Below are 25460 nucleotides of genomic sequence, written 5' to 3' on the forward strand. Positions count from 1 at the left end.
ACCTACCTTGGAGAGAAAAATGCTTTAATTCCCCCTCTCCCCCAATATTTATAATACAGAGCATGTGTACCAACAAAAAACTTTTTTTACAGATGAATTTCATTACATGAAATAACTTCATTTATTTTAGTATGTAGTTTTCATAGATATAATTCTATTGACTGTATTACATGGAGTTTTCATATTTCCTTGGTTGCAGAAACCTTGCTGACAGGTAATATACAGATTTTACATATATTTATTTATATATACAACTGAGGTGTGAAGAGTTGGTTTGTTGATTTTCAATTAGTTACTGTCTGTCATCTGTTCTTACTTACTAAAGAGTAGAAATTATCTCTAATAGTACATAACAAATGTCATTTGTTGGCATCTCTGGCAGTGTCTTTTGTTCCAATTAATACCAATAAATTCAACGGATTCCACTGTTCTCTTGTGGAAACAGGAATTATGTTCATTCACAGGTAAAAATAAAAAAAAAAAAGATAGGTACTCTATTGGAGTGTTACTTTGCCCTTTTCAAGAGTGTTTCTATTTGGGAGTAGATATTTTTAATGAGATTGTAATATTTTGGGTTCAGCATTCTATTTCAGTATTAAAACAATTAGTAAATATTGCAGCGTTTTTTCTCTAAAATGTTTGTTCAGAGTAGTGAGTAATGGTATTCATTTATTTCTCTGCATTGTAGAAAGCTTTGTTATTTCAGTATTCTTTCTTAACTATGATGTTTAAAAAAGAATTTGTGGCTTATGTATATTGCACTTTTATCTGTGTATTTATCTAACCTATTTTGAGTGGCTGCCGGTTGGCTGTTGAATGCTGCTGGGTTTGACCTCTCCTTATCAAGCAGAATTCTTATCCTTCAGAATATTATATGCAGAGTTGAAGAAATTAAACAGAAAAAGGCTTGTCTTCTACAGAGGGTGAGATTGCCTGACACCCTCCGAGGAGCACAGTTATGCTGCAGATGTTCCCACAGAGCCAGCTCAGGTGCTGATACTTCTCTAGCAGTGCTGAGGAGCCTGGAGCAGTGACTGTTCAGCTACTGACAAAGTAGACTGCCCATGTTTCTGTAGTGCTGTACCCAGTCTCCAAAGTCTGCTTAGTGTTGTAATGTGGTTTGAGTGCTAGGCTGAGGCATGGAAGGTATAAATACAATTTGTGTGCTTTTATTTTCTTACTCTGCTCCCTTTGATAAAAATTACTAGTTATATATAATCATTCTTTATTTTAGGATTTGTTTTAAACCAGGGAACAGCTGCTTTAACAAAGAAAAATAGACATAATTTTCTGACAAATAAACCATATATATTTTTAAAAGCTCACATTTTTTTTAAACCAATTTCAGTGTGCGCTGCAATTAGTAACGGAGAACCATGTGTTTTTTGACAGTAGTTGGGTATCTTTCAATTTGACAATGTAGTGAGTAGTATTTCTGCCACATTGGCAGTGTCAAAACGACTAGATTAAATTAGCAAACAATTTGAAACTGGTAGACACTTGTAAGTGTAGCAACATACTAAATAAAACCACACCACTCCATAGAGATTAAATTAACTGTTGCTGATAACTGTTAAAATGTAAATGTAGTTCAGACTAGATGGTAGAATTGCTAGCTGATTACACTGAAAGAGGTCTGTTGACTTTGCAGAGTAGCAGGGAAGTTGGTTTCACGTTTTTAGAATGGCTAACTCTTTGCTTAAATGTACAGCTGTGACTCTCCTGATGAAAGAAGAGAACATGCTTCTCCTATTTCCGTTCAAATTCCGAATACTGTGGTGTGTCATGTTGTGGTGGTGTCTTGCATTCATAGATTTAATTTCAAGCTGTTGGAGCAACTGACATTTACAGGTCTTTTTTAGTTCTTTGTTTTTCAAAATTGAGTATTGAAAGGAATGTATATGTGAATTTTGGGACAGATGATGATGCATTTTTAATTTACTTTAAATTATGAGGTTAAAGGAATGGCAATTAAATTTTAATTAAAACATACTTTCGATGCTGTTGCGTGCTGTAGAACTGTAACTACACTGGTTAGAAACATAGCCTATTACTGTGCAAGGGAACATTAAATAAACAGGAAGGGATTGCCTATGTTTATGCTTTTCTTAATGAGATAGATAATAAACTAAATTTACAGTAGGTATGAGCGTCAACAGGAGGTACAAGTTTTCACAAGTTGTAAGAATGTCCTTTGTGTGATCCACCTACCTCTTGCCTGCCATCAGAGAGGTCTTACAACCACTGCCTGTGGTAACCTAATAGATTCGTTTTATTTCACCTAGTAGAAAATGTTCTGAACTATGTTAAGAATGGCAATTATTAATCGGATTAATGGCATATACTGTTTTTTTCTTGCAGTAAAATGAAACCTTTCTCAGTAACCCTAGGTCTGTTCTGTTAATCGGTGTCCTAGAAAAGACAACTTGAATTGTGTTTCATTGGAGTAACATCGTCGAGCTAAATATTTAGGAAAGATTTAGAATGCAGTAGAGGATATAAATATAAGTTTTGTTTAATCTTACTGATGTTTACTTTCTCTTCTTCCCCTTCCCTCTCCCTTTTTGAGTTCTCTGCTCCAGTGACTAAAGTCCCTGGGCTATCAGTGCATGTTAAATATAGAATCCCCACAGCAAATGTGACTATCTGATTCAGATTCCTTCCTGATGTGGATAATCCTCTGTCGTGGTTTAACCCCAGCCAGCAGCTAAGCACCACGCAGCCGCTCACTCACTCCCCCCCCCCACCCAGTGGGATGGGGGAGAAAATCGGGAAAAAGAAGCAAAACCCACGGGTTGAGATAAGAACAGTTTCATAGGACAGAAAAGAAGAAACGAATAATGATAATGATGACACTAATAAAATGACAACAGCAATAATGAAAGGATTGGAATGTACAAATGATGCGCAGTGCAATTGCTCACCACCCGCCGACCGGCACCCAGCTAGTCCCCGAGCGGCGATTCCCCGCCCCCACCTCCCAGTTCCTATACTAGATGTGACGTCCCATGGTATGGAATACACCGTTGGCCAGTTTGGGTCAGGTGCCCTGGCTGTGTCCTGTGCCAACTTCTTGTGCCCCTCCAGCTTTCTCGCTGGCTGGGCATGAGAAGCTGAGAAATCCTTGACATTAGTCTAAACACTACTAGCAGCAACTGAAAACATCGGTGTTATCAACATTCTTCTCATACTGAACTCAAAACATAGCACCGTACCAGCTACTAGGAAGACAGTTAACTCTATTCCAGCTGAAACTAGGACATCCTCATAATACTGTCTCATGATTTTTTCTTGTTCCTGAAAAATAGCATTATCTTTTGGCACACAAATTGACTTGGAAATATACTTGGATTTGATTGCAGGAAAGCAGTGTTGCAATTGTGATGGGATTGTGATGAGTGAACATAACATGGTCAAATTCAGTGTTCTAGATGGAAATTAATTATTATATAAGTAAATCAGGAGCAGACTTCTGATTTTGGAACCTGCGAAATAGAAGAGCAGATGTGGCTAAGGGATATAATACCTGATTTCTGAATTGTCAAAAGCTGAAAATTTTGTTGTAAGGAAACTTCAAAATTTAAATGTCAAAATAGAGACTAAATTATAATTTGAAATTGTTGTATTCCAACTAAATACTGTGTGGAAAAAGAAGTTGCTCAGACTGACTTAAGTGTAGTCAGATTCATTTTTTTTCTGCTTGCTTATGAAGAAAATTCATTCTATAAAATTGTTTTGCCAGAGTTCTGTCCCTGTTCTTTCATTGATTCTTTGGCCTTTTACCTTCCTCTTAAACACGGGTAATGCAGATGCAAAAAATAACTTTGTCTAGCAGTGTTGGGAGACCTTTGTCTTTTGTGATGTTAGTGCTTTTACAGATGAAATGTATAATGCTGTTCCATGCGGTTGTGCTGTGCTTAAAAGGAAAAAAAAAAAAAACAAACTAAAACAAAAAACCCACAAACCACCCTGCTGTTTTTATTTACAGGACCTTTTGGGATAAATCATGGAATAGAGCTTCATTCAGATGTGGTAGAATATGCCAAGGAGAAATTGGAGAGCTTCATAAAATATAGTGATAGCTTTGATAAGTAAGTATCTAATTTGTCCAGTTCACGTTGCAGCAACATTTTTGTTTTTAAACTGAGTGCATCATTGCTTACAAGTTTAGGGAGGGGAGAAGAATGGCATCACACAACCAAAACACAAAACTTCCAGTTGGTGACACTAGTTTATAAGGTAAGTTAAGGCTTAAGAAAGCACCCTTTTGAAGTGTGGGAGTATTCCTGCTGTGTAATACTTAACAAAATTGATTTCCCTGCATTTTGGCGGTGTGTATACATAGACACGTACACGTATGTATGTGCACGTACATGCATATATATATAACGTACTTAAGAGAGTGACGTGATATGCAGGTGTCTTTGCATGTATAGAGTAATTCATAGCCATTAAGTCAGGTTTTGTTATATAACTGTATATCATCTTTCTGTACAGGAGTAGCTTATTTCTAGTCTACCACTGTTGATCTAGACGTGAGTAGATTTATCTGATTGCCTTCATGTTTATTACCTGAAGAGATGGATTTAGGAGTATTCATATATGCTCATGCACAACTCATTTTTACTGGTATACTTCTGGGTTGCAGGGGTTTGAACCTTATTGGTTCTACCTACTCAACAATTTTTTATTACTTATTTTAAGTTGGATCATAAGAATCTGGATCTTGGGCCTCTCTGCCTCTGTAAAAGGGAAAGCAAGGTTCTAGCTAGGGCTGTGCTCTGTAAAGACTTTCTTCTTTACAGGAAGTAAGTTCTCCAACAGTGATTATAAGGTAGCTTCTGGAAATGCAGAAAAGCTTTTGAATTGTAGGAGTAGCCTAAGAATTGCACATCCTATGCCTCTTTCCTTCCCCAGCGGGCAGCAGGGAGTATTCTTTCTATCCCTTTATCTTTGTTGTAATGTGTTTTATGAACTACCATGCTCTTGGTTATGTTGGCTGGAGCTCAATCCACTTTTTTCTATACCCCAAACTTTGGGAGCTCTGGTATGACCACAGGCCTTCCTCCGTATGCTCCTAAGTAACAGAAGGCTCTTAGAGTATAAAGTATCATCCTAGTGTTACCTGTATCTGAATTAAATTCTGTACTTCTGTTACTGGCTAGATGATTTTAGTACTATGTTCCCCCATTAGAATAAATAAAACTATGTAAGAGAAAATACTTACATTTCATTACTACTGTCTTAATTTTAATACAAGCACTTATGTTAGCTGAGGTTAATACATACAGAAGTCAGAACAAATAAAAATGGATTCAGTCAGGAACTTTATGAAGCACTTTATATATCCTTTCTTAAAAAAACGTGTGAAATGTGGTCACTCGTGATCATTACTCATACTGCATTAGGGGTTCTATTAAGTTAGACGTACCTGCCAGCTAATCAGTTCCTGCACTTACCTGTACTCCTGCATTTCTGTGGGTCCGTGTACTGAGACATAGAAAAAGCTGGTTTTGATTGAAATGTCTTTCCGATTTGGTGATATGTTTATGTACAGAATTTAAGAGAAACTGAGTGAAGGGGTAGCAAGGAAATTGTATTATTAAAACAAAACCTGATTAGGATATTTATGTAACGGAATATCACAACACTGGGGTTTACACTTTAAAACATGCAAGAACTGGAAAAAAAATTTGCTAAACATGGCATAAGTGAATGTCAGTGTTTTTATGTATGTTGTGTTTGAAGGAAATAAGTGATTCTACACAGTAAATGATCTAAATACTCTTAAAGGAGGTGTATTTTCCCCTAATTCAGCAAAGATCAGCTCTGGGGACAGCATTATAAATGCTGTGTACTATTTACAATGATAGTTAAACTGATCTTTAGTTATACAGTGTTATTCCAATGAGGGGGAAGAAGTCAGCAGGTTGGTGAATATGATGTAAATTTTATCACTAATTTGTATATTATATTTTGGCATATGCTGTTTAACAATCCACCTTTTCCTCACAACAGTAAAGTACTAAGCAATGGCTACAGAAACACCCTCCTCACCAACTTAACAAAAATTATACTTCTGTGAAAGTGCTTTTTGTTACAAATCTACTTGGTAGTAGCTGCACTGCAGCTGACATGATACTGATTGGCTGGTTGGATTTTGTGTTTTGTGGGGGGATTTGTAACTTGTCTGCATAGCTGATTCTGGCTAACTGCTTTCTTTGTAAGTACTCTGTATTTTAATGTAGTTAATGAAGATGGTGTGTGGGTTTTTCTGTGATGGGGTCCTTCTATATTATTTTCTTAATACAAGCAAATTTATACAGCATGTCTTGAATTTTAATCTGCCTCTCAAAGTAACGTGCTCTGGGTGAGTAAGTCTGGTTTTGATTCTTGTTTCAGTAACTTTTTCCTGCATCTTCATTTATAAGTGAAAGAGGTTTACAAAACATTGTATGGCCTGTGGCATCTGAACTTAACTACTGATTTGGTCAGCTTAGTATTTGGACAAAAGACCACCCAAGAAAAAGGTGTGCGGTGTCTGTCTACGTTGAACACTGGCGTATACCTAGCAGGTGTCCTTACTGTTTGAAAATAGATTTTACATGGCAGACTGGTATGGATGAAGTTAATTGTCTGAGTGGACGTGTGTGCGTGTGAGTTGGGGAAAAATACCTTACGCTTGCAAGTAGCCTCTAACGAGGCATGTGGGGAACAGAAGGAGGACAGAGACCATGTTCTGTTTTCCTGGCAGTAACGGAGTTAAGTGAATGGGAAATTCTGTAAAACTTTACGTGGCCACTTCCCTGCGTTCGTTCTTTAGTGTATAATATTCTGCAGTCTGAATATTTTAAGCAATCTCGTTTTGAAACAAAAAATGGGTTTAACCTTGTGGGTGGGTACTTGGAGAGCTTCAACCTACATCCTAAATAAAGACTTTGTAACTTTGTGGTATTCCTTTGCTTGGAGCAATAGGCCATTGGCTTTGCATCAGACTTTTGCATGGAGCTGTGTCATGATGATTTAGGTGGGTTTTTGCCTGATAAAGCAAGATGGAATATTGCTTTGATGCCATTGTTATGGGGGAAAGATCCAGTGATGAGTGGTATAATACAACTGTTTATCTTGATTCCTGATAAGAATGTCATTGAAATGTAATTTAAAACTTACTTTTCTATGATGGGGGTAGGCGCTTCAACACAGACTGGAAGCAATGTAAAAATAGCATGCCCAGAAGGATTTGAGATGCTCTCTCTGCCTCAAGGGAGGGTTGCCTACCTCTGGTAGGTGGGCTTCTCTCAGTTTTGACCTCTTGAACTGTTCATTGGAGCAAAAGCTTTTCCAGATACCTGTTTCAGAAAGACAAATAATTCCAGTAATCACTTGTATCTGTATCCATATCCCACCAATCTATAAAAACAGTTTTCTTCTAAATGGAGGTGGAGTTGTTCATTCCGAGAGGTAAAATGCTGCCTTGATTTTACTTGACAACATATGTTTGCCAGTAGAAGCAAAGGAGAAGTTTCATCTGAAAGCATCTGAAAGTGTCGTCATGGTTGAGGTGCAAAGATTGTAATTATAGACTAAAGAAAGTTCTCTGTCTGAGACTGAAATATGCGTAAGGCTCTCTTTCATTCTTAAAACCTTCAGGAAATGCATGCCAGTTAGGGGGAGAAAAATCATTCCTTAAGAAGGCTCTATCTAAAACACATATGTGCAAGTACCAGGCCCCGCTTCACCTGTTTATTGAAGGGGAATGTGTTGTCTTTTCTGCTCCCAGTCAACTTCTAGACCTAGAATATCCAGCTCGGAGAGAGAGCCACAGGGCAAGGCTAGGTTGCCCATCTTCTAGCACCCTATCAAAAACCAAACCTGGGTAAGCTGGTGAAGTCCCTGCTGTGAAAGAAAATCACCAACCCTTCTCAGGATCAAAAGAAACCACTTCAATGGTAAGTGACAAGAACCCTAGTACTACTTCTGGGATAACTTTTATGGGTGAAACTTCTTCCTGAAGTCCTGTAGTAGGTTGTGTTAGCATTGACAAATAGTAAGGTTAATCTTCCAACAGAATATTTATTTGTCTTCATGAAAATTCAGGGCTTCTGCTAGGACTCTGAAGGCTTACTTTCTTTTCATTAAAGCAGATTTGAAATGGAAAGTTCCTTGTATACTCACAAAGAAAATAAAGCTCCTGCCTGCCTGTGCAGCTGGTTAATGATTGCAGGAAAAGCAAACTGTCACCAAAACTCACTGATGGCTTTCTCAGTTTGAATTTTACTGATAATTTAGTCTTAGTTTCAAATAGTGTAAACAATGGGTTTTTTTCTAGTGGTGAATAAATTCTTGTTGAGGTTTAGTCTAACCAGAACAACACAGAGACTACAAGAATTCCAGTGGGATTCTTTGATGCCAGAGGTTATGTTAAACAAAAAAGAAAAGGAAAATAGGCTTTTGGAATATCCCTTTTTTATTTAGAGACATTAGAGAGAAGTACTGTTTCTAATCCTACGCCTTGTAAACCAGAAGGCTCCAAAAATGACAATTGAATCTGCTCTTACCTAGGAAGGAACTAAAGCTGCATTTTTCATGTATTTGATAGTTGCAGAAATACATATTCTTGCCCTAAGAACCACATAAAAAATATCTTCTAGAAATAAATAAATAAATAAATCCCATGGTGGACCCTGCCTTTCTTTGGAAATCTCTCATTGCTACAAGTTTTGATAGTATTTAGAACATTTGTTATGTTAAAGCAAGTGATGGCAGTGCTCAATGCATGGTTCCTATAAAATCTGTTGCTTCACAAAAACCCGCTGTATAAAATATGACAATTTCAACCTATAAAACCATTTTTCTGCTTTGGTAAAAAAAGAAAGCAAATACTCTTCTGTTCTTGTAACCAGATAAGTGGTTTTCCAGGCTTCTATCCATGGATGTATCAGGGCCCTGACAATAAAGTGAAGTGACAGAATTTTTTTCTCGCTTCCGTATTCCTGTCCACTTTTCTTAAAATTCACTGTGGAATTGATAAAAAGTATTCCTTCAATATAATTCTTCATTTTACCACCAAAACTTCAATATAGTACATAATGAAGTTTAAATTTTGTAAACCAGTGTTGAAGGGAGAGGGAGATTAGTTGTAAGTAATTTTAAGAACCAGTGTTTGAAGTTTTCTTCAATTAAGAGTAATGTGTTTTAGTCCACTTCAGTGAAACTGATGAGAACATCAGAAATTATAAACATATAAACAAGATAGCTGAGGTTGTAGAATAGGAAAACAAGACAATTTTATTCAGAAATGGAGATGACAAATACAAGTGAAACAGAGATACAGGTTTCTCACTTACTGTCCCTACAGCATTGCCTAGAAGCTGAAAAAATGTTCAAGACAAAATTACCGAATAGAAATTTTACCAGCATCACTTTTGTCTGTTACTCTAATGCTGATTAGAATTACTATTATTGTAATTGGATGCAAGGGAGTTAAAAGTTGTCATTGTAGATTCTGTTTTCAAAGATTTAATATTTTTATTTCTGTTCATTCTAATATTTGTAGTTTACATGCGGAAGGTCTCACAAATAATACTAATAGGTAAGATGCGTGTAACTTTTCAACAAAACATGGTAGCAATCCATGAATATGCATTTATACATGAACCAAAGACTAGTTCAAAGAGCTTGAAAAAAATGCTTAAGTAAGATCGAATGAGCAATGAAGAAAAAAATACAAAAAAAGGTGGAAAGAATTTGGCATTTTGCCCTGCTATTGTCCCACTTAATAGGAAAAGAATTAACACCTTTAAAGATTGTTTTCCCATATTAACTGATGCAGGTTTTAAGTTTCTTGTCTATTTAAGATTACATCACTAGCTATCACTGACAGGATATGACGTGGGAAGTATTTATTGAGAAACAAATGGGAAAACCGTTTCCTGCAATATACATAAGTACCTTTAAATCTGATACTAACTCTAAGGCACTTTTGCAGTCAAGTAAAATGAAAAAGGCTAATGAGGCATCGAAATTGGAAAGTATTTCATTATTCTGTTGCGTGTTCTTGTGGCATCTTATATCACATAAAACCATGTGAGTATTCACCTTCATCTGTGGTTTTCAAAGAAGATAAGTTTTATGTCAGTTTAAAACTTGAAAAATTAATTAAACGATCCGAGAGCTTCTTCAAGGTTTCCTTTAGTGAATGCATTAGCGTTTAAACAGGTTCTAGGAGTACTTGGAGTGAGATTGCTGATCTATGAAATTCTTGTTTGACATAGGAGAAGCTCTGAGAGTATTGTCTTTTTAATGCAAATGGACAAAGGAGCCAGAACTTCCTAGATTAAATTATGTGTAGCTTTTCAGTCTGTGTCTTAAAATAACCACAGGAAACACTTACTTTTCAGCTGCTGTAGCTGTGTTTTAAAAACATAGGCCACTTTTTTGTTGGTGAAAAGAGTAAGAAACTTCTAAACCAGTCTGCCAGAACTGATTTTTTTTTTTTTTTTTTATTCCCTTCTTCCCCCACCCCGAGGAGTCCTGGTGCTAAAAATATGGTCAGCAGTATATTAGAATTAGGACAGCAGTATGTTAGTATAGGACAAAAGTAAGTGTTATTTCCTTGTCACAGTAGCAAAAATAGTTTAGTGTTTTATCGTATGTTTTCAGAGTTTGCACATTTTGCAGATGGAGATCAATGTCTGGTTATTAATGTATTTGATGGTTTAAGGGAAGTTTGATATAAAGCTAATTTCATGAGTTCTTAGGCTGGATTTACTATTCTGTTCTGGAATATGTATTAAAACCTGGGTTTTTTTCCCAAGAACAGTTGTGTGAAATTTGCCTTGCAATGCTTTTGAATTTTTTGTTCCAGTGTAGTGTCACTGTAACTCAAACGGCAAGTGCTAACAACTTGCCAACATTTTCTTATACATCATTAAAGTTGAAGAGTAGTCCTTTGTGCCCTAAATTTAAATAAATTTCCTATTAGAGGGGAGTTACTTGGAGCAGCATGATGGTACTGAATGAGATTTCAGACTTTTTGGAGGGTTTGAGTTTACTGACTGAAGGAAATCAGTGTGGATGGGAAAACAGTTTACTAAATTCATACTGAAATGGGTTTTCTTTCTGTAAGGGCTGTGAACAGCAAGCTGAGATATGAGTGTGATGAGTAAATATAGGGATAGGCAGAAGTGTACTGTTAGATGATATCATGGTATGAATGTAGTAGTTGAGAGGTATAGAATGTAGCTGGACTGATGCTGGTTTTAAGAACTAATCAGTTTTTCTCTTAGCAAAAGACAGGTGTAAGTAGTTTAAGCAGCTCCTAAGTATTACTTTTTTTAAGCATCTTGTAACATGTTTTACTGTTTCCTTCAAACACAAGCCTGTGGATGTTGAAAGTTGTTTTTCCTTCAAATTACTTGATTTTTTTTTTTTGCCCCAATTTTATTGAGTTTCTTCCTTTTTAAAGAATCATGTATACCACTTAAAACAACAACAACAAAAAGACAATTCATGCCTACTTGCACTTAGTTTCATCTTCAAGAGACATCAGCATAATATCCTGCATTCGTGAAGGTTGTATAGATAGAAGAGCTTAGCCCAAGAAGCGTCCTGTACATCTTCAGAGTTGGACGTAATTAAAGGGTAGGTTCTGTGGGTGGGTGTTATGGTAGGACCAACCAATGAATCCCCTTGTAAAAAAACAAACAAACAAACAAAAAAACCAAACAAAGAAACCCCCCAAAAAACCAAAAAAACCCAAAACAACAACAAAAAAAACCCCAACCCCAAAACCAAAAAACCCTGCTATTAGAGTAGGTCATTGTACTATGCTCTCTTACTTTTTTTATTAATATCTCTATCGCACAAATACTGGATTGGTGGATATGGATACAAAGCAACAAATTTTAATCTTAGCTCTTTGCTATAAATGTTTTTTTAAATGGATGTTCATTTTATTACAATAGTAATCCTTCATTGTGTTGATACATATGGAGAAACTTAACATGGTCAGTAACGATCTACTACTTGATAATTTTCTTCAGTTGCTGCAGCAAAGACAGAAATGCACTTTTAAGTTCTACAGAATTTTTTTTTTACATTTAGCTGAAAGAAAAGTACTGTGGCTATGTTGAGGATGAACTTGAAACGCCCATCCTTGAGGGGTAGATTACAAAAATGCAAGAGATGGAAGGGCAGAATCAGGTCAGCAGGTGTTTTATGTGCTTAAAGCTGCTTGATTATCTTGGGCCATTGCTGAACGTAATCTGTGTGTGCTTAAATTTATCCTATGGAAAGTGCTTGTTTAAATATAATTTTTCTGTTGCAATGTTATCTGTAATGGGAACTCTTAATTTCTGTTCTGTTGGCTGTTGGTTCTCTTGTAATTAAGATACCAGATTCAACTGCAGAACCTAATGTGATTAAAACTTCTCCACATTGTTCCAGCGCTTAATTTTTGCCTTTTTTGGCATCTGTTGTATGAAATAAGAGTTTTTTTCATGTTACCTATATAATGCTCTGTCAGGCCACTGTGGCCATCTACTAGAGGTGAACAAACGGTAAAGAACACTTGGCATTTCTTAGTTCTATTTCAACTCAGTAACAAAAAAACCCAATCTGAGTGAAATATTACCTCATCTTGATAGATAGTTTATGTGATTGTCAATATTGCATGTTAAAGCAGTGCACCATTTATTTTCAGCAGTGTTATTAGTCTAATAAAGGATAACTCAGTGTAACGCAGAAGGAAATTGAATAGCTGATCTTTTTTGATAATCCCAAAGGCAATAGGAATAAAATCAACTTGTTGGGTATAGTGACAATGAGGACTAAAAGAATGTGATTAGGTCAAGTTCCACTTCCACTGTAAAACAATGTGGTTGATACTTCTTTCATACTGTAAGACTAACAGGCTGTGATGCTATTGGTAGGTATTCTTAAAATTGCCTACTCTCTTGTATTTGCAGAACCTTTGTATTTATGTTTTAGATAATTTCCTCATCGAATGATGGAGTCTTTTATACTTGAGTAAAACTGAACTTAACTTTGCTTATTTTGAAAATTATTTGTAGTTAGTAGAACAAACTCTCAGAATTTTACTTTAGTCTCTGTTGGAAGGTCATCACAAATTACTGGATTAGGTAAAGACAAGAAAATGGTACATTCATTTATCAGCTTTTTCTGGTTCAGAGGCATGTGTATCTTTTTGTGAAAATTGAATCAGCTGAAGATTCAGGGAGTGACGAAAGTCTTGTTGCGTCACTGGTGGGGTTTACTTCACATGGGAGTGTGGAGGAGTACAGTTCAACTTCGTACAACTTAACTAGGTTTGAAGAGTCCATAGTGCTCTGCTGAGTATGAACTCTCTATGCCTTTGTTTCTGGTGTTTTGTCACGGCTCATACCATAACAAACTAAGCAGTTGATTCTGTGGGAGGCACGAATGAAGAGGGTTGGCTTTTGAACTCCCATGTTGCTATGACCAGAGACAGTTTATAACCTTTTCCTCTCATTTCTTCTACCTACTGTTAGCTTTCCGGGTAACAGGAAGCTACTTACGGCAATTCCTGAACTGCTTATGTTCGAGTGGGCAGCTGGCATACCAGTGCAGGCCAGCTGGGTGTTAACATTGCACAGCCAGGTGAGCTGAGTAGAACCCCTTGTTTTTCATCTGACATGGACTAAAGAGATGTCTTCAGGAATTACATGTACCCTAGTCTGTACAGTGTTCAGGTTTGCTGTGGGAAATTAGTCTTTCAGGAAACCCCAGCTGTTCACAGATTGGGTTGAAACTAACTGAAGCTATGTGGGGGAAGAAGGTATTTTTTAAAGTAAATGGACTAAACTGGCTGGTTTGGTCATAGGCCTCGTGTCTCTACAAAGCTGTGCTAAGTCCACCCAATTTTGAAGTGCTTATAGGCAGAGTTGGTCTCTAGTGCTTAACCCATCTCATTCTTACAGGTGTAATAGGAAGTTGCTTCTGTGCCTTCATTTGCACTTTGTGCCCTTCTGGTTGCAAGCTCTGGAGCTAAATGAGAAATTCTCTTCAGCTTTTACTATATTTGTAAAGACCACTGTGGATTTTCATCTACAGCTCATGTATAGAGTGTTTTGTGTCTGGAGAATGTTTTCTGTTTTTTTCTTTTGTCTTGTATTTTTGATTCCTTGGAGAGTTTGATGTTCCTGCTTATTTTAAGAGGGTATGACCAGTGGCTTTATGAGCTTTAGGGTGGCTTCTAGTAGAGGAAGCAGTTCAGGAGTATCTGGTAATAAGCTTGCCAGCTTTTAGAGAAGCATTCTGAGAAGATGAGAAGAAGTTGTGAAAGTTGCCATGTTAGGCAGGCAGGCTGTCTTCATTTTTCTAAAACTAACCAGGGACTGTCTCAAGATTTAAAACTACATTTTAGAAAAGTACCATATTCTCTCTATCACTGTCCCCCCCCCCGCTCCTTCATCTTGTACTTTTGAAGCCCACAGAGGTATTTTGCTCAAACTTTCAAATTAAATTGATGATGTGATCCTTACTTAAATTGTAGGCAACCTGAAATTAAAACTACAGCATGAACTGCCTGATTGACCTTCACTGAACGTAGAAAAATACATGATAGTCCAAGTGCTTATGAAATGAGATCACTTCTTGAGCAAAGTGATCAGTGCCTTGGGTTTCATTTTCTTCCCAGCATTTAACCTTGCCTAATATATTTCTAGATCTTTCTGTGTTAATCTGAAATTATTTCTACCACAGTTCAGGCTGGGCTAGCTGCCCAGTTGTGTGCAACAAGGCAGTCATTCCCCACTCCCCCTCCCTCTCCCTTTTTTCTTTTTAATATACCAATGTTGTTGTAGCTTTCAGTTTTTCCTCTGGATTTGGATGAGGAAACAACATTACCGATGGTTGGCCACATAGAGCATGTGGGACAGCTGTGCAGTAGTTGGTAAAGGATTCTGTGGTCTGTTTGTGACTAGTCAAAGAAGGAAGCGTTGCATTATTTTCAAGATCAACCATCACATCTTGGGGAAGAAATACACTTCAAGCAAAAAACTTGTTTAATATAATTCTGATTTGTTAATGGCAGTGCTGTAGATAGGAAAGTCAGCCAAGCCTTACAGGCAGCATCCCTAAGCAGTGAAAGCTGCCAAGCTTCACTGTAACTGAAGAAATGTAGATTTGAATGTTGTCAGGTGGTGTACTGGGATTTGCCACTGCTAGCCAAGTTAAAAAAATAATATTCTTCCAATGACAGTCAGCTGTAAAGTTCATAAAATGGCTACATTATTTGAATAAGTTTTTAGAAAAATTCATTCATTCTGGATGAGGTTTGAGATGCATTGGATTTTAATACTGCCAGATGAAGTTTATGAACTATTTCATGTAACAAGGTGTTAGGTTTTACTTAATATTTTTTTCTAAGAAAACCATAAATCCTTTCTATGAGCTCCTTTGTAACCTCTCTTCTTAATTTTAAAGTGCTTGGGGAAAACGTAAAGTTACTCGCTGAAGGAATTTTTTAACAAAAAGGTAAATTACTTTTATTATGGTGTGAACAGCTGAAGCAATAAGGTGCTGCAGAGATTTGAAAAATGTCACAAAATACCAGTGTAATGGAGAATATATGTAGCTTTGGCAATAAAGGTCTATCCTGTCCATCTTTACTTTGCTGTATTATGCAGCAACGAAGAGTACTTAGAGTCGTTGCAACTTCTGTTATAAACTTAGGTCCACTTAAAAGCAGTTGTATAACTTCCACTTGCTGATGAAAATTAGAACAGATACTTCTGAGATAATTAATCCTTTTTTTTTTTTTTCTTGCTTTGTGTGTGGTCAAAAAATAACAGACTTTTCCATTAAATTCCTTTTTTGGGGAAAAGTGGATTGGGCTCCAGGTGGAAAATTGGGAGGTGGAGGAAAACAAGTCCTTTAAAAGCCTAGTTTTTAAAAAAAATGGAGGGGAGCTATTAGGAAATGAATGCCTGAAATTCAAAAGCCTGGATATTGCACGTTGTTGATAATATACTATTTTAAAGGCACTTTTATTGTATGGCTTGTAAGATTTCTTTAGACAAATCTATTTGCTTGCAGTTAGGAAGTCTGGTGATGCTTTGAGGCCTTTTCTGTTCTGCATAATACATAATTATAACTGTTTAAGAGTTTTTCTTTGGTGGTCCATGATGTGGCAGAAAAAACCAGATTATTTTCAAAGTGGTATTGCCTTAATACAGACTTTTAAAGTATGTATGCTAATCTTCATTACATGAGGGAAGATATGAAAAATATTTTTTCTGTCTTTATCTGGACTGGCTTTTAAAAATCATAATTTGAAATGTGTCCCCTCTTTGTTTTTTTTTTCTTCCCCTTAGATTTGAGTTCTGTGAACCTGCTTTTGTGGTTGGTAATTGTTTGGAAATAGCTTCAGACAGTCATCAATATGACCGGATTTACTGTGGAGCTGGAGTCCAGAAAGACCATGAAAACTACATGAAAATTTTATTGAAAGTTGGAGGCATTTTAGTAATGCCTATAGAAGATCAGGTGACTTAGTGACAATTTCCCCTTTTTATCTTTTAGTATGAGAAATACATTATTTAAGGAATGCTTTCAAATGTATATTTGACTAAGTTAATGTTCAACTAATGATATCTTGATTCAGTGTATTGTTGCAGTTAAGCAGATGCTAGTCTTTTTAATGAAGTCTTGAACTTTAAGGGAAGAAACTTGTAGGAAAGCATCAATATCCTGCTTCCAACAAAGTCTGTTGCAAAACTGCGTCTTCAGTAAAACTAGAACTCCATTCATAGTATTTTCGGTGTATTACACTAGTCCCAGAACTGCTTTGAAATCTCCCTGCCACACAGATGTTTTCAGTCAGTACTTCAAAAAAAAAAAAACCACCCTCTAAACCAAGAGAATTTATTTCAGAGAAATATAAAATAGCTGTGATTAGTGGGACATTGTAAGGAGAGGAAAAAAACTGAAGGAAAAAATATTACTTTTTCCCAGCAGATTAAACATTTTTCAGATGGGTGTATTATTTTAATAATACTTCACACTTCTATCACTTTTCATCCTTAGATCTCAAAAGGCTTTACAAAGGTAAGTATTATTCTCCCTGTTATACTAATAGGGAAATTGAGAAGGACAGATTGTGTCTTAAGTTGATGTCATCCTGAATACAATTACTGAAATGCTTGTTGATAAACACGCTAGTTACTTTTTCTTCCAAAAAGAATTACTGCATTATGTATTTGCTTCCTCAAAATACCAAAGTGATTTAAACATAGCCTGCATGATTCAGTTCCATAATTATTTTTTTTTTCAGTATTTATTGGACTAAGATACTGTCAGTTGAAATTGATGGAATCCAACTTAAAAGCAGTCACAATCTGAAAGCAAAATTAAAACTGTGAATATTTCTACCTTATATACAAATGGTTAGGGGGCTAGGGCATGTAAAATACAAGGAGCAGCTGAAAGATCTGGGTTAATCTAGCCTGCAGAGAAACAGCTAAGGGAACATTTAATTCCTGACTTGGCTTCTTAAAGGGGTAGATAATTTACTTAGTAGACAGGAGTCCAATTCTCCTCAGAGGTACACAGCAAACTGGAAGAAGAATGTTATGAATGGCAGCAAGGGGGCATTCTATCTGCATATAGGGAAAACAGTTTTTCATAATGGGAGTGGTTGAACACTACAGCAGGTTGCCTAGACAGGTTGGGGAATCTCAGTCCTAGGAAATCTTTTGAACTTCATCAGAAAAGCTTCTGAGTAGCCTGATTTAACTTTGAAGTTGGTCTTGTTCAAGCAGGAGGTAGGACTCCAGAGGTTGCTTCCAATTTAAGGTACTTGGTGATCTTTCAGAAAAATCAGAAAAAGCAAAACTTAACTCAGGCCTTAATTTTCCAGCTGCATCTCTTCCCATTGCCAAAGAGCCTTATTCGGTACTCTAGTGAGCAAGTAATTTGAAGGTCCAAGGAATATGAAAGTCCTTTCTGTTCATAAAACAGCCTTTATAAATTAATTTTGAAGCAAATTAAAACAGCAGTGTGTTTGAACACCAATCTGAATAGTATTGAGTATGACAAAACTGTAACCACTGATTTATTTTGTTTTTATGCAGCTAACACAAATCTTGAGAACAGGACAAAACACGTGGGAAAGTAAAAATATCCTTGCTGTTTCATTTGCTCCACTAGTGCAACCAAACAGAAATGACAACGGCAAACATGACACTGTGGGACTGCGTAAGTGTCATTTGTGCTTGCTCCCTTTGGCTTGATGGGTTGTTATAGTGCCTGCTGGTGGTGTTCTGGAAGTGGGGAGACTATGCTATACAGACATAATGTGATAGAACAGGAACATACAGTTAGCAAAGCAGTAGCTCACTAATACGTTTTTGTGCTTCTGGCCACCTGTTCTTTGTTACTAAATAATTAGTATTCTGAATTAAAGTGATACAGTGTTTCCATCTTATTTTTCCAGACTTCTCTTCCTTTCAGGTTCAGCTTCTCTATTTCTAGTGAGGTATAGATAAAATAGCAAGCTAATATTAGGTCTGTCAGGAGTGCTAACTTTCTCATGGTCTCCCAGAGAAAAATATTTCTTCTCTTCCCCCTGAAACGGACGGAACAGGTCTAAACTGCTGCTGTGGTACGGTAGGATATTAATAACTGTGTGTGCTTGTGTCTGTCTACAACTGATAGAGTCATGCTTAGCTGTCTTTTATTAGTCATTGGGGTTGGCTTTCTAGCTGCAATGCTTTGAATTAGGTTAGTAAAGGTATTTAGAAAGTCTCTGAAAGTACCTCTGTTGGCAAGATGATAAGATAGCATGATAAGGGGAAGGGGAAAAAAGTGGCAGAGAAAGGTGTAGTGTTGAAATTTGCTGTCAGAGTAGACAGGGCTAGGACTAGAGTAATACACAGAGCTTCAGTAGCCTGTGGGAACTTAAATAAACCTAACAAAGAGCCTAGAAGATATTTTCTCTCCTGTTTTGTTCTATTAACATACAACCAAAGGGAACTAATCCCCCTGTCCTCTTGGCGTTTTTCTTGCCTCCATGCACATTTTTTTAACTGTGAAATGGGTATAAACCCTTCAGGAGTCCAGGATGTCCTATCAGGTTGCATTGCCTGTAACTACTGAGTAATAGAGAGGCTGTTGAGAGTGTGTGTGAGCTTGCCAAGGATAGTTCCTTAATACAGTTACCTTTACTGATTTTGTTTAAAGTACAGAAGATCCTTTCCTTTATGTATAATCAGTTCTTCCTCAGAAATAATTCATTTTGGTTGTTTTAACACTTGCTTTTTGAGACCTGAGAAGTTACTTCCTGAAATTAACTTGCTAATACAAGATTTATTTTTTTTTTTTCCTCTGTTCTTTGCTTTAGGTGTAGTCCATAATAGATAGTCTGCATCATGACTAACAGTGAAATACAGTAGTGGCTTGTCAAACTTTCTGGTCTTACTATGATTTTTATGCAGTCTAATTCCCTAGAAGATAGAAGAGGATTTTCAAGTGTTCTCCATCACCATTCCTGAATTTTCAGAATGAAAATAGTGCAGACAGTAGCGCTCAGAACTGAACTGTAGTACAATAAAGGTGTTTCCTCTAAGTAGCTTAAAATAATTTCAAAATGACTTTTTAGTGAGAAGATGAAAATAACATGCAAATGTGCTACTAAGTTGGCACTATTTAAAAGGGAAAAAAAAAAACCCGCAAAACAACATTAGGGGCTTGAAGTTGCACTGCAAAATGAAATCAGTAAAATAGGCTTCTTTCCACTGCTCAGGCTGGTCTAGTTTTATCGTGAAGCTTAAAAAAATGTTCAGATTAGTCTAGTAAACATTATCCTTCTGTAAACTTTAGCCAGAAATTTCAGATGGCACTACTAAGTAAACATGGAGTCTATGCCATACTTTGGGAAACCCTTGAATACCTTCTGACACATATGTAATGTTATATATAGACTATAGTTATAACTCTCATGTACATAGGTATCAGTAAAATACCTTTCAGCCAGTCATTCTCAAAGTAGAATCTTTTTCTCGTAGAAAACTACAGCAGTGTTGCTAAAAGGATCATTTTACCAACTTAGTTACTGGTTAGGACACAGTTCACTGCTGCTAGACATTTGGAAGGAAGTGGACATTAAACATGCAAAAATTGCATCCTGTTCCTTCCATTTAAAAAAAAAAATAAATCCATAATGTGAATAGTTTGATTAATGCTGTTAGGAGAGAAACTAAGACAGAGTGGCAGTAAACCACATCCAGATTCTCATGTTATGTGTAAATGATTTAAGATTGCTTATTCAGCACCAGGGTGGTTATACCTGTGTGGCATGTTGCAAGCAAGGATGAACGCTGTCTTTGGGTAGACTGTAAGCTATGTGATGAAGGTCAAGCACCACTAGTATTGGTAAAGTAAATTCTGCATCTCAACAAAGTTTTACATTTGAGCAGGATTTTAACATGGTTGCATAGCTTTGCTTAACTTAGTATGGGAAGTAAACTTGTGTTGACCCACAGTGTACTGTATGAACTAACAACTGTGATCATGAGCCCAGTACATACATCACTGATAAGTCACAATGATAGGTTTTATTGAAATCTAATCTTCTTTTTTTATTTAATCATAATGAAGGAGAAAAGATGAAACTTCTTAGATTCAGTTAAATTTTACTATATTTTTAAGTTGGTTACCCTCAGATACAATTTTTAAACATTAAGCAACTTTGAGAAGATCACTCATTAAAACAAAAGTTAGTTGTATTTCTTGGTCCACTTGGCTTAAATCCATGAATATCAGTAGATCTTAAGGCTACTTCTGTTATTTGAAGTCTTCCCTAGGTGTCCTCCTGAGTAGTTCTGTATTCAAACAGATTTTATATTACCTGCATAGGAAAGCTTTCTGACTGTGTTACTGTAAGACTTCCTAACTATCCTTCCTACCTCTCAAGCATTTTTGTTGTTGTTGTTTTAAATACAGCAAGTCTGAAGCTTTCTAAAAGCTCATTTTCTTTATGCTGTGTGTGTGTCTGGAATTTCTGAACAGAAGTGCAGGAGCTTCAGGCCTTGACTTACTTCATGTAGTATGAATTGTTGGTAGTTAACAATTACAGCTTATTATCTGGGATGTGACTGTGAGGGCCTTACTTTGTCTTTAAAACTTTTAGATGCTGTCTTCTTCAAAATCAAATAGAATATAATCAATCATAACTAGCACTAAAAATGATATGGTTAGTTTATATTATCTTACAGGATAAGAAAGCTGAGAGTTTACTGCTTTTACACCTTTTTCAGGATACTGTTTCAAAATTTTCTTCCACCCTCTTTTGAAGGAAATAATTTTTTTTTTTTCCTTCTGATTTTATGAAGTCTCTCTTACATGGTTCTGTATACAGGACAAATGCCTGCTACTCCATTACTTCAACTTCATATACCTACCTTGTGCTTGCATTTACTATGATTGGCATACAGTCTGCAGTCATGGCTTGTTTAGCGTGATCTTACAAATGTGTTTTGGATAGTTAGATAGGGTTTTGTTCTTGAATTTTGACTTGGTTTTATATTAAACAAATGAGGCTTGTTCTTTTTTCTGTTTTTGTTGGCATTAGCTGAAATCAGTATTGCCAGTCATAAACATACTTTCCGTCTCAGATATGAGTAACTAGCATGCAATTGAAGTCAGTGTATGAAACAATAGATTTTGTTTGAAGGACACTGAGTGTTTTTTAAGCTGAATGCAATATTGGAAGTGTAATTATCAAAATTATTTCTTCACTAACTTCCTTGCCATAGTCCCCACTAATTTTATGCTACTTTGTATAGGAAGAAAAATGTTGAAGGGTTGAACAGGCTGTGGTTTTCATTGGCGTGCTTTTTTGGTTTTGTTTTCCTTGGAATTAGCCAGCTGTAGCTCATCTAGGGCAGGCATCCACCAGCCCAGCAATATTTAGTCATCACCTCCCTGTCTGTCATTGGAAAATATGTGCCTTTTGGCTTTTTGTTACTTGCTTTTTTTTCTTCAGGACTTCAGTAATTCTGATTCCTTTTCTGCTGCAAAAATATGGGTGACTTACCTGGTTGGTCAGCTGTGAAGTTGATGTGGCCCTCCCTCATCAGTTGGATTCAGTACAAAGTAGGGAAAAGCATAGTGAATGGGAGAGAGAGGCAGAAGAAAGGCACTTGCCTAAACAAATGTGACATAGGGGTAGAAATTGTTTCCCAGCAGCAGGATCTTAAAACAGTGCCAGGTGCTAAAAGGTGACTTATTTGTTGTGTGCTTTCTTAAATTTACTTTAATAACCTGTTTACGCTTCTACTTCTCTTGCACAACTGTCAAAAGACCTCTTAATTTCTTGGACTGTGCCACAGGGTTTGTCAAGGTGGCTATCTACCCTTGTTTCTTTTGCATATTGTATCATGTACTAAAATTTCAATTGTTCTTGAACATTAGTCTTACTGCCTTGCGGCTAATTTTTTTGCTAAAGGGAAATTTCACTTAGTATAACTTACTTTTCTTTCATTTTAGCTCCATGTGCTGTTAGGAATCTCCAGGACCTAGCTCGAATATATATCAGACGCACCCTTAGAAACTTCATAAATGAGGAGATGAAAGCCAAGGGTATTGCTCAGAAGGCTCCTCCAAAACGAAAACGCAGGAGATGTCGTAGACGCAGGATTAACACCTATGTGTTTGTTGGTAATCAGCTCATTCCTCAGCCTCTAGATAGTGAAGAAGATGAAAGAATGGAAGATGACAACAAAGAGGAAGAGGATAAAGATCACAGTGAGGCCTTGAAGCCAGAAGAGCCTCCTCGAAATCTGTTGAGAGAGAAGATTATGAGTCTACCATTACCTGAATCTTTAAAAGCATACTTGACCTATTACAGAGAGAAATAACTTGTTTTAAGTAGAAATAATGCCTACTGATAGTTCCTTTATTCTTGAAAATGTAGCATTTATTAAAAAGTAGGTGGACAGATTATTATTAGTCTTTCATCGAGACTGAAGTACAGCGATAAATCATAACATGTCTCTATCTTGTCTTTGCTACAAGGAAGACTTGCATTCAACAGTAGAATCCCTTTTTAAAAATCTATTTTTCTTTAAATTTTGAAAATGCTGTTTTAACACTGATAGAAATATATATTCCATTATGCAGCACTAATCAATATTTTGCATGGTAAGTCTTTTTTGATCCCTAACAGATTTGTATTGATAAAAGGATGAGTGAAATTTTATATATGCTAAATAATTGTTAAACATGTGCATCTGACTTGATGAGCAATTTGTCTGTATTTATTATTATTAGGGAAACATTTTAAACATGCAGACACTTATCCTCTAATGTCAGAATCAGACCCTTTTAAAGTTTATTTTACTATGGCTTTGTTGCAATCATTATTACTATGTTGGTATAGATGTATTCCAACAACACAAGTGCAATAAATGTATACAGACACTGAATGAGCTGGCTTTAATGAAATATGAAAATACAAGTTCTGAAATGTCAGATGACCCTGCTACTTCTGCATCTATATCTTTTGCCAAAAGATCTTGAGAAAAGTAACAGCTTCTCTCAGAGCCTTAAAGAAACATCATATTGAATAAGAAGCAAAGCAATGCTTACTTCAGCTCTGCTTATATTTAACTCCATTCTACACTTTCAGTATTTCTAACTAGAAGCACTTCCTCGTTTGTGGGAAGTTAAGGACAGTACATTTTGTTATTTCTACAGCTCACAGCATTGAGTCAAAATGTTTGGTAATACAAAATTGTAATTTAGATTTCAGTCATCTATATTTACTGCTTTTAAGTAGAGGTAGAATTTCAACAAAGTTTAGTTTGTATTGCTTATTGGGATAGTATAATAGTAGAAGTTAGAATTTGTTCAGCAAATGCACTTTAGTAAGTGAATTTTATACTTAACTTGCATCTCCAAGAAGGTAGACTTGTGCTGGCCTATATTTTGTTTCTGAGCATGGCTCTTAGCACAAAAATATAAAGTCATATGCATCTTTTGGAAACCTAAAAGTAGCAGTGCAACTGTGGGGACCCACAATAGTGCTGATTTACATCCTTCTACGATTTTTCCTCTTCTAGTTGTGAAGTTATTTGCAGTTCTCATTTTTAACTTTGCTTTTGTCATCATAATTTCTTCATTCTGTTGTAATGTAACCATGAGGGAAAACACTGTTTATTAAGAACTTGGTATGATATGCATTAAAAGCCACAATCATCGGAAACGTATGCCTGTTGGACCCAGTGAAAAACATTCCTCTTGAAATATCCTGCACGATACATTTTATAATACTGGTAAGAATTTTTTTGTGTAATAATAATAAACCAAAATAATCACATCTCTCTAAAACAGTAAATGTTCCTAGTCCAAGTATTTATAACCAGCCAATATTCATATGGTCTAACAGTCCAATATTGACTTTAAAATACATAAGCATTTTGCTGCATCTGAGGAGGAAGACAATACATAATGCCATGACACTGACTCTTCATGGTGCATTTCATGCTGTAGTCCCTGTTTTTTAAGGTACATCATAGTAATGTTTAAGTGGAACTTCATGAAGGCCTGTTGTACCAGCATGTGGAGTTACTTTCCGCAATATATTTACAGTATAAGTAAACAAAACTATTTGAAATAAATATTTTGACTTTATTTTAAAAGCAGGAAAAACTAATAAGAAATAGTTTTCCAAAATAATGATACTAATAAAGTAATTGTGATGCTTCAGCTGTAAGAATTGAACATAATCTTGTTTTAAATTGATTATTTTAGATGGGGTTTAAATAATCTGAAGTTTGAGATGTTTTTTGTCTCTCCTTTTCTTGGAATCTACATCCATAAGCTCAAGAGTATGAGATTACTAAATATTACTTAAATACTTCAAGGACTTTATACAGGATGCTTTTGGAGAATAAATTTCTGCATTCTTTCACACCTGTATACTTGGAAAAAATGGACAGCGGATGACTTGTCATGATTCTTCAGTATGTAAGGTTTTTTTGGAGTCACTGAAAGAATGTTTCTTCTGTGTTTTATATGTGGGTTTATTTTACACTCTTGAATTTATATTTACATAAATAAAAAGGTAGAAACGCAAAATTAATTAAAAATTTTTGCCATCTCAGTTGATGATGGGGACATTGTTGCAATAAAATGTTTTTTTGTGTTTTCTGCTTGTTTGAATTTCTGTGTTTCTATGCAAGTATTTTCAGTTATTTGGAAATTCAGATACCAGTTTGTTCATAGTTAGGTCAGTAACTTCTTAATAAAGGCTATTCTTGAATTTCAGAAATAAAGTAATACACCTTCTTGCTAAATTTTGAATTTTTGCAAAGGTTGGAAGATGAGATGTTATTCATGACACAGGAAAGCTGTTTTGGGCCCAGCACTACTGTTGAAGTACTCATGTGGAAAGTTAGTTTCTTCTGGACTGCCCA

At 36.0% G+C, this 25460-nt stretch overlaps 1 protein-coding gene across 9 annotated transcripts in view; it reads left to right on the forward strand.

Moving 5' to 3' along the window:
• Positions 1-25192, forward strand: part of PCMTD1 (protein-L-isoaspartate (D-aspartate) O-methyltransferase domain containing 1) — a 46581-nt gene extending 21389 nt beyond the window's left edge. For 6 of the 9 annotated variants that reach the window (XM_041122820.1, XM_041122821.1, XM_041122826.1 and 3 more), the window contains 5 exons: positions 3989-4091; positions 16359-16530; positions 17071-17091; positions 18117-18240; positions 22531-25192. In XM_041122820.1, the coding sequence (XP_040978754.1) occupies positions 3989-4091; positions 16359-16530; positions 17071-17091; positions 18117-18240; positions 22531-22901 (791 nt within the window). In that variant the 3' untranslated portion in view covers positions 22902-25192. Of the gene's footprint in view, positions 1-3988; positions 4092-7827; positions 7950-16358; positions 16531-17070; positions 17092-18116; positions 18241-22530 lie in introns of those variants that run through there. The other 3 variants (XM_041122827.1, XM_041122825.1, XM_030010899.2) reach the window with 3 other exon arrangements.
• The last annotated feature ends 268 nt before the right edge of the window (positions 25193-25460 follow it).

The sequence above is a fragment of the Aquila chrysaetos genome, chromosome 4 (assembly GCF_900496995.4).
Source record: "Aquila chrysaetos chrysaetos chromosome 4, bAquChr1.4, whole genome shotgun sequence".
Classification (NCBI taxonomy): Eukaryota; Metazoa; Chordata; class Aves; order Accipitriformes; family Accipitridae; genus Aquila; species Aquila chrysaetos.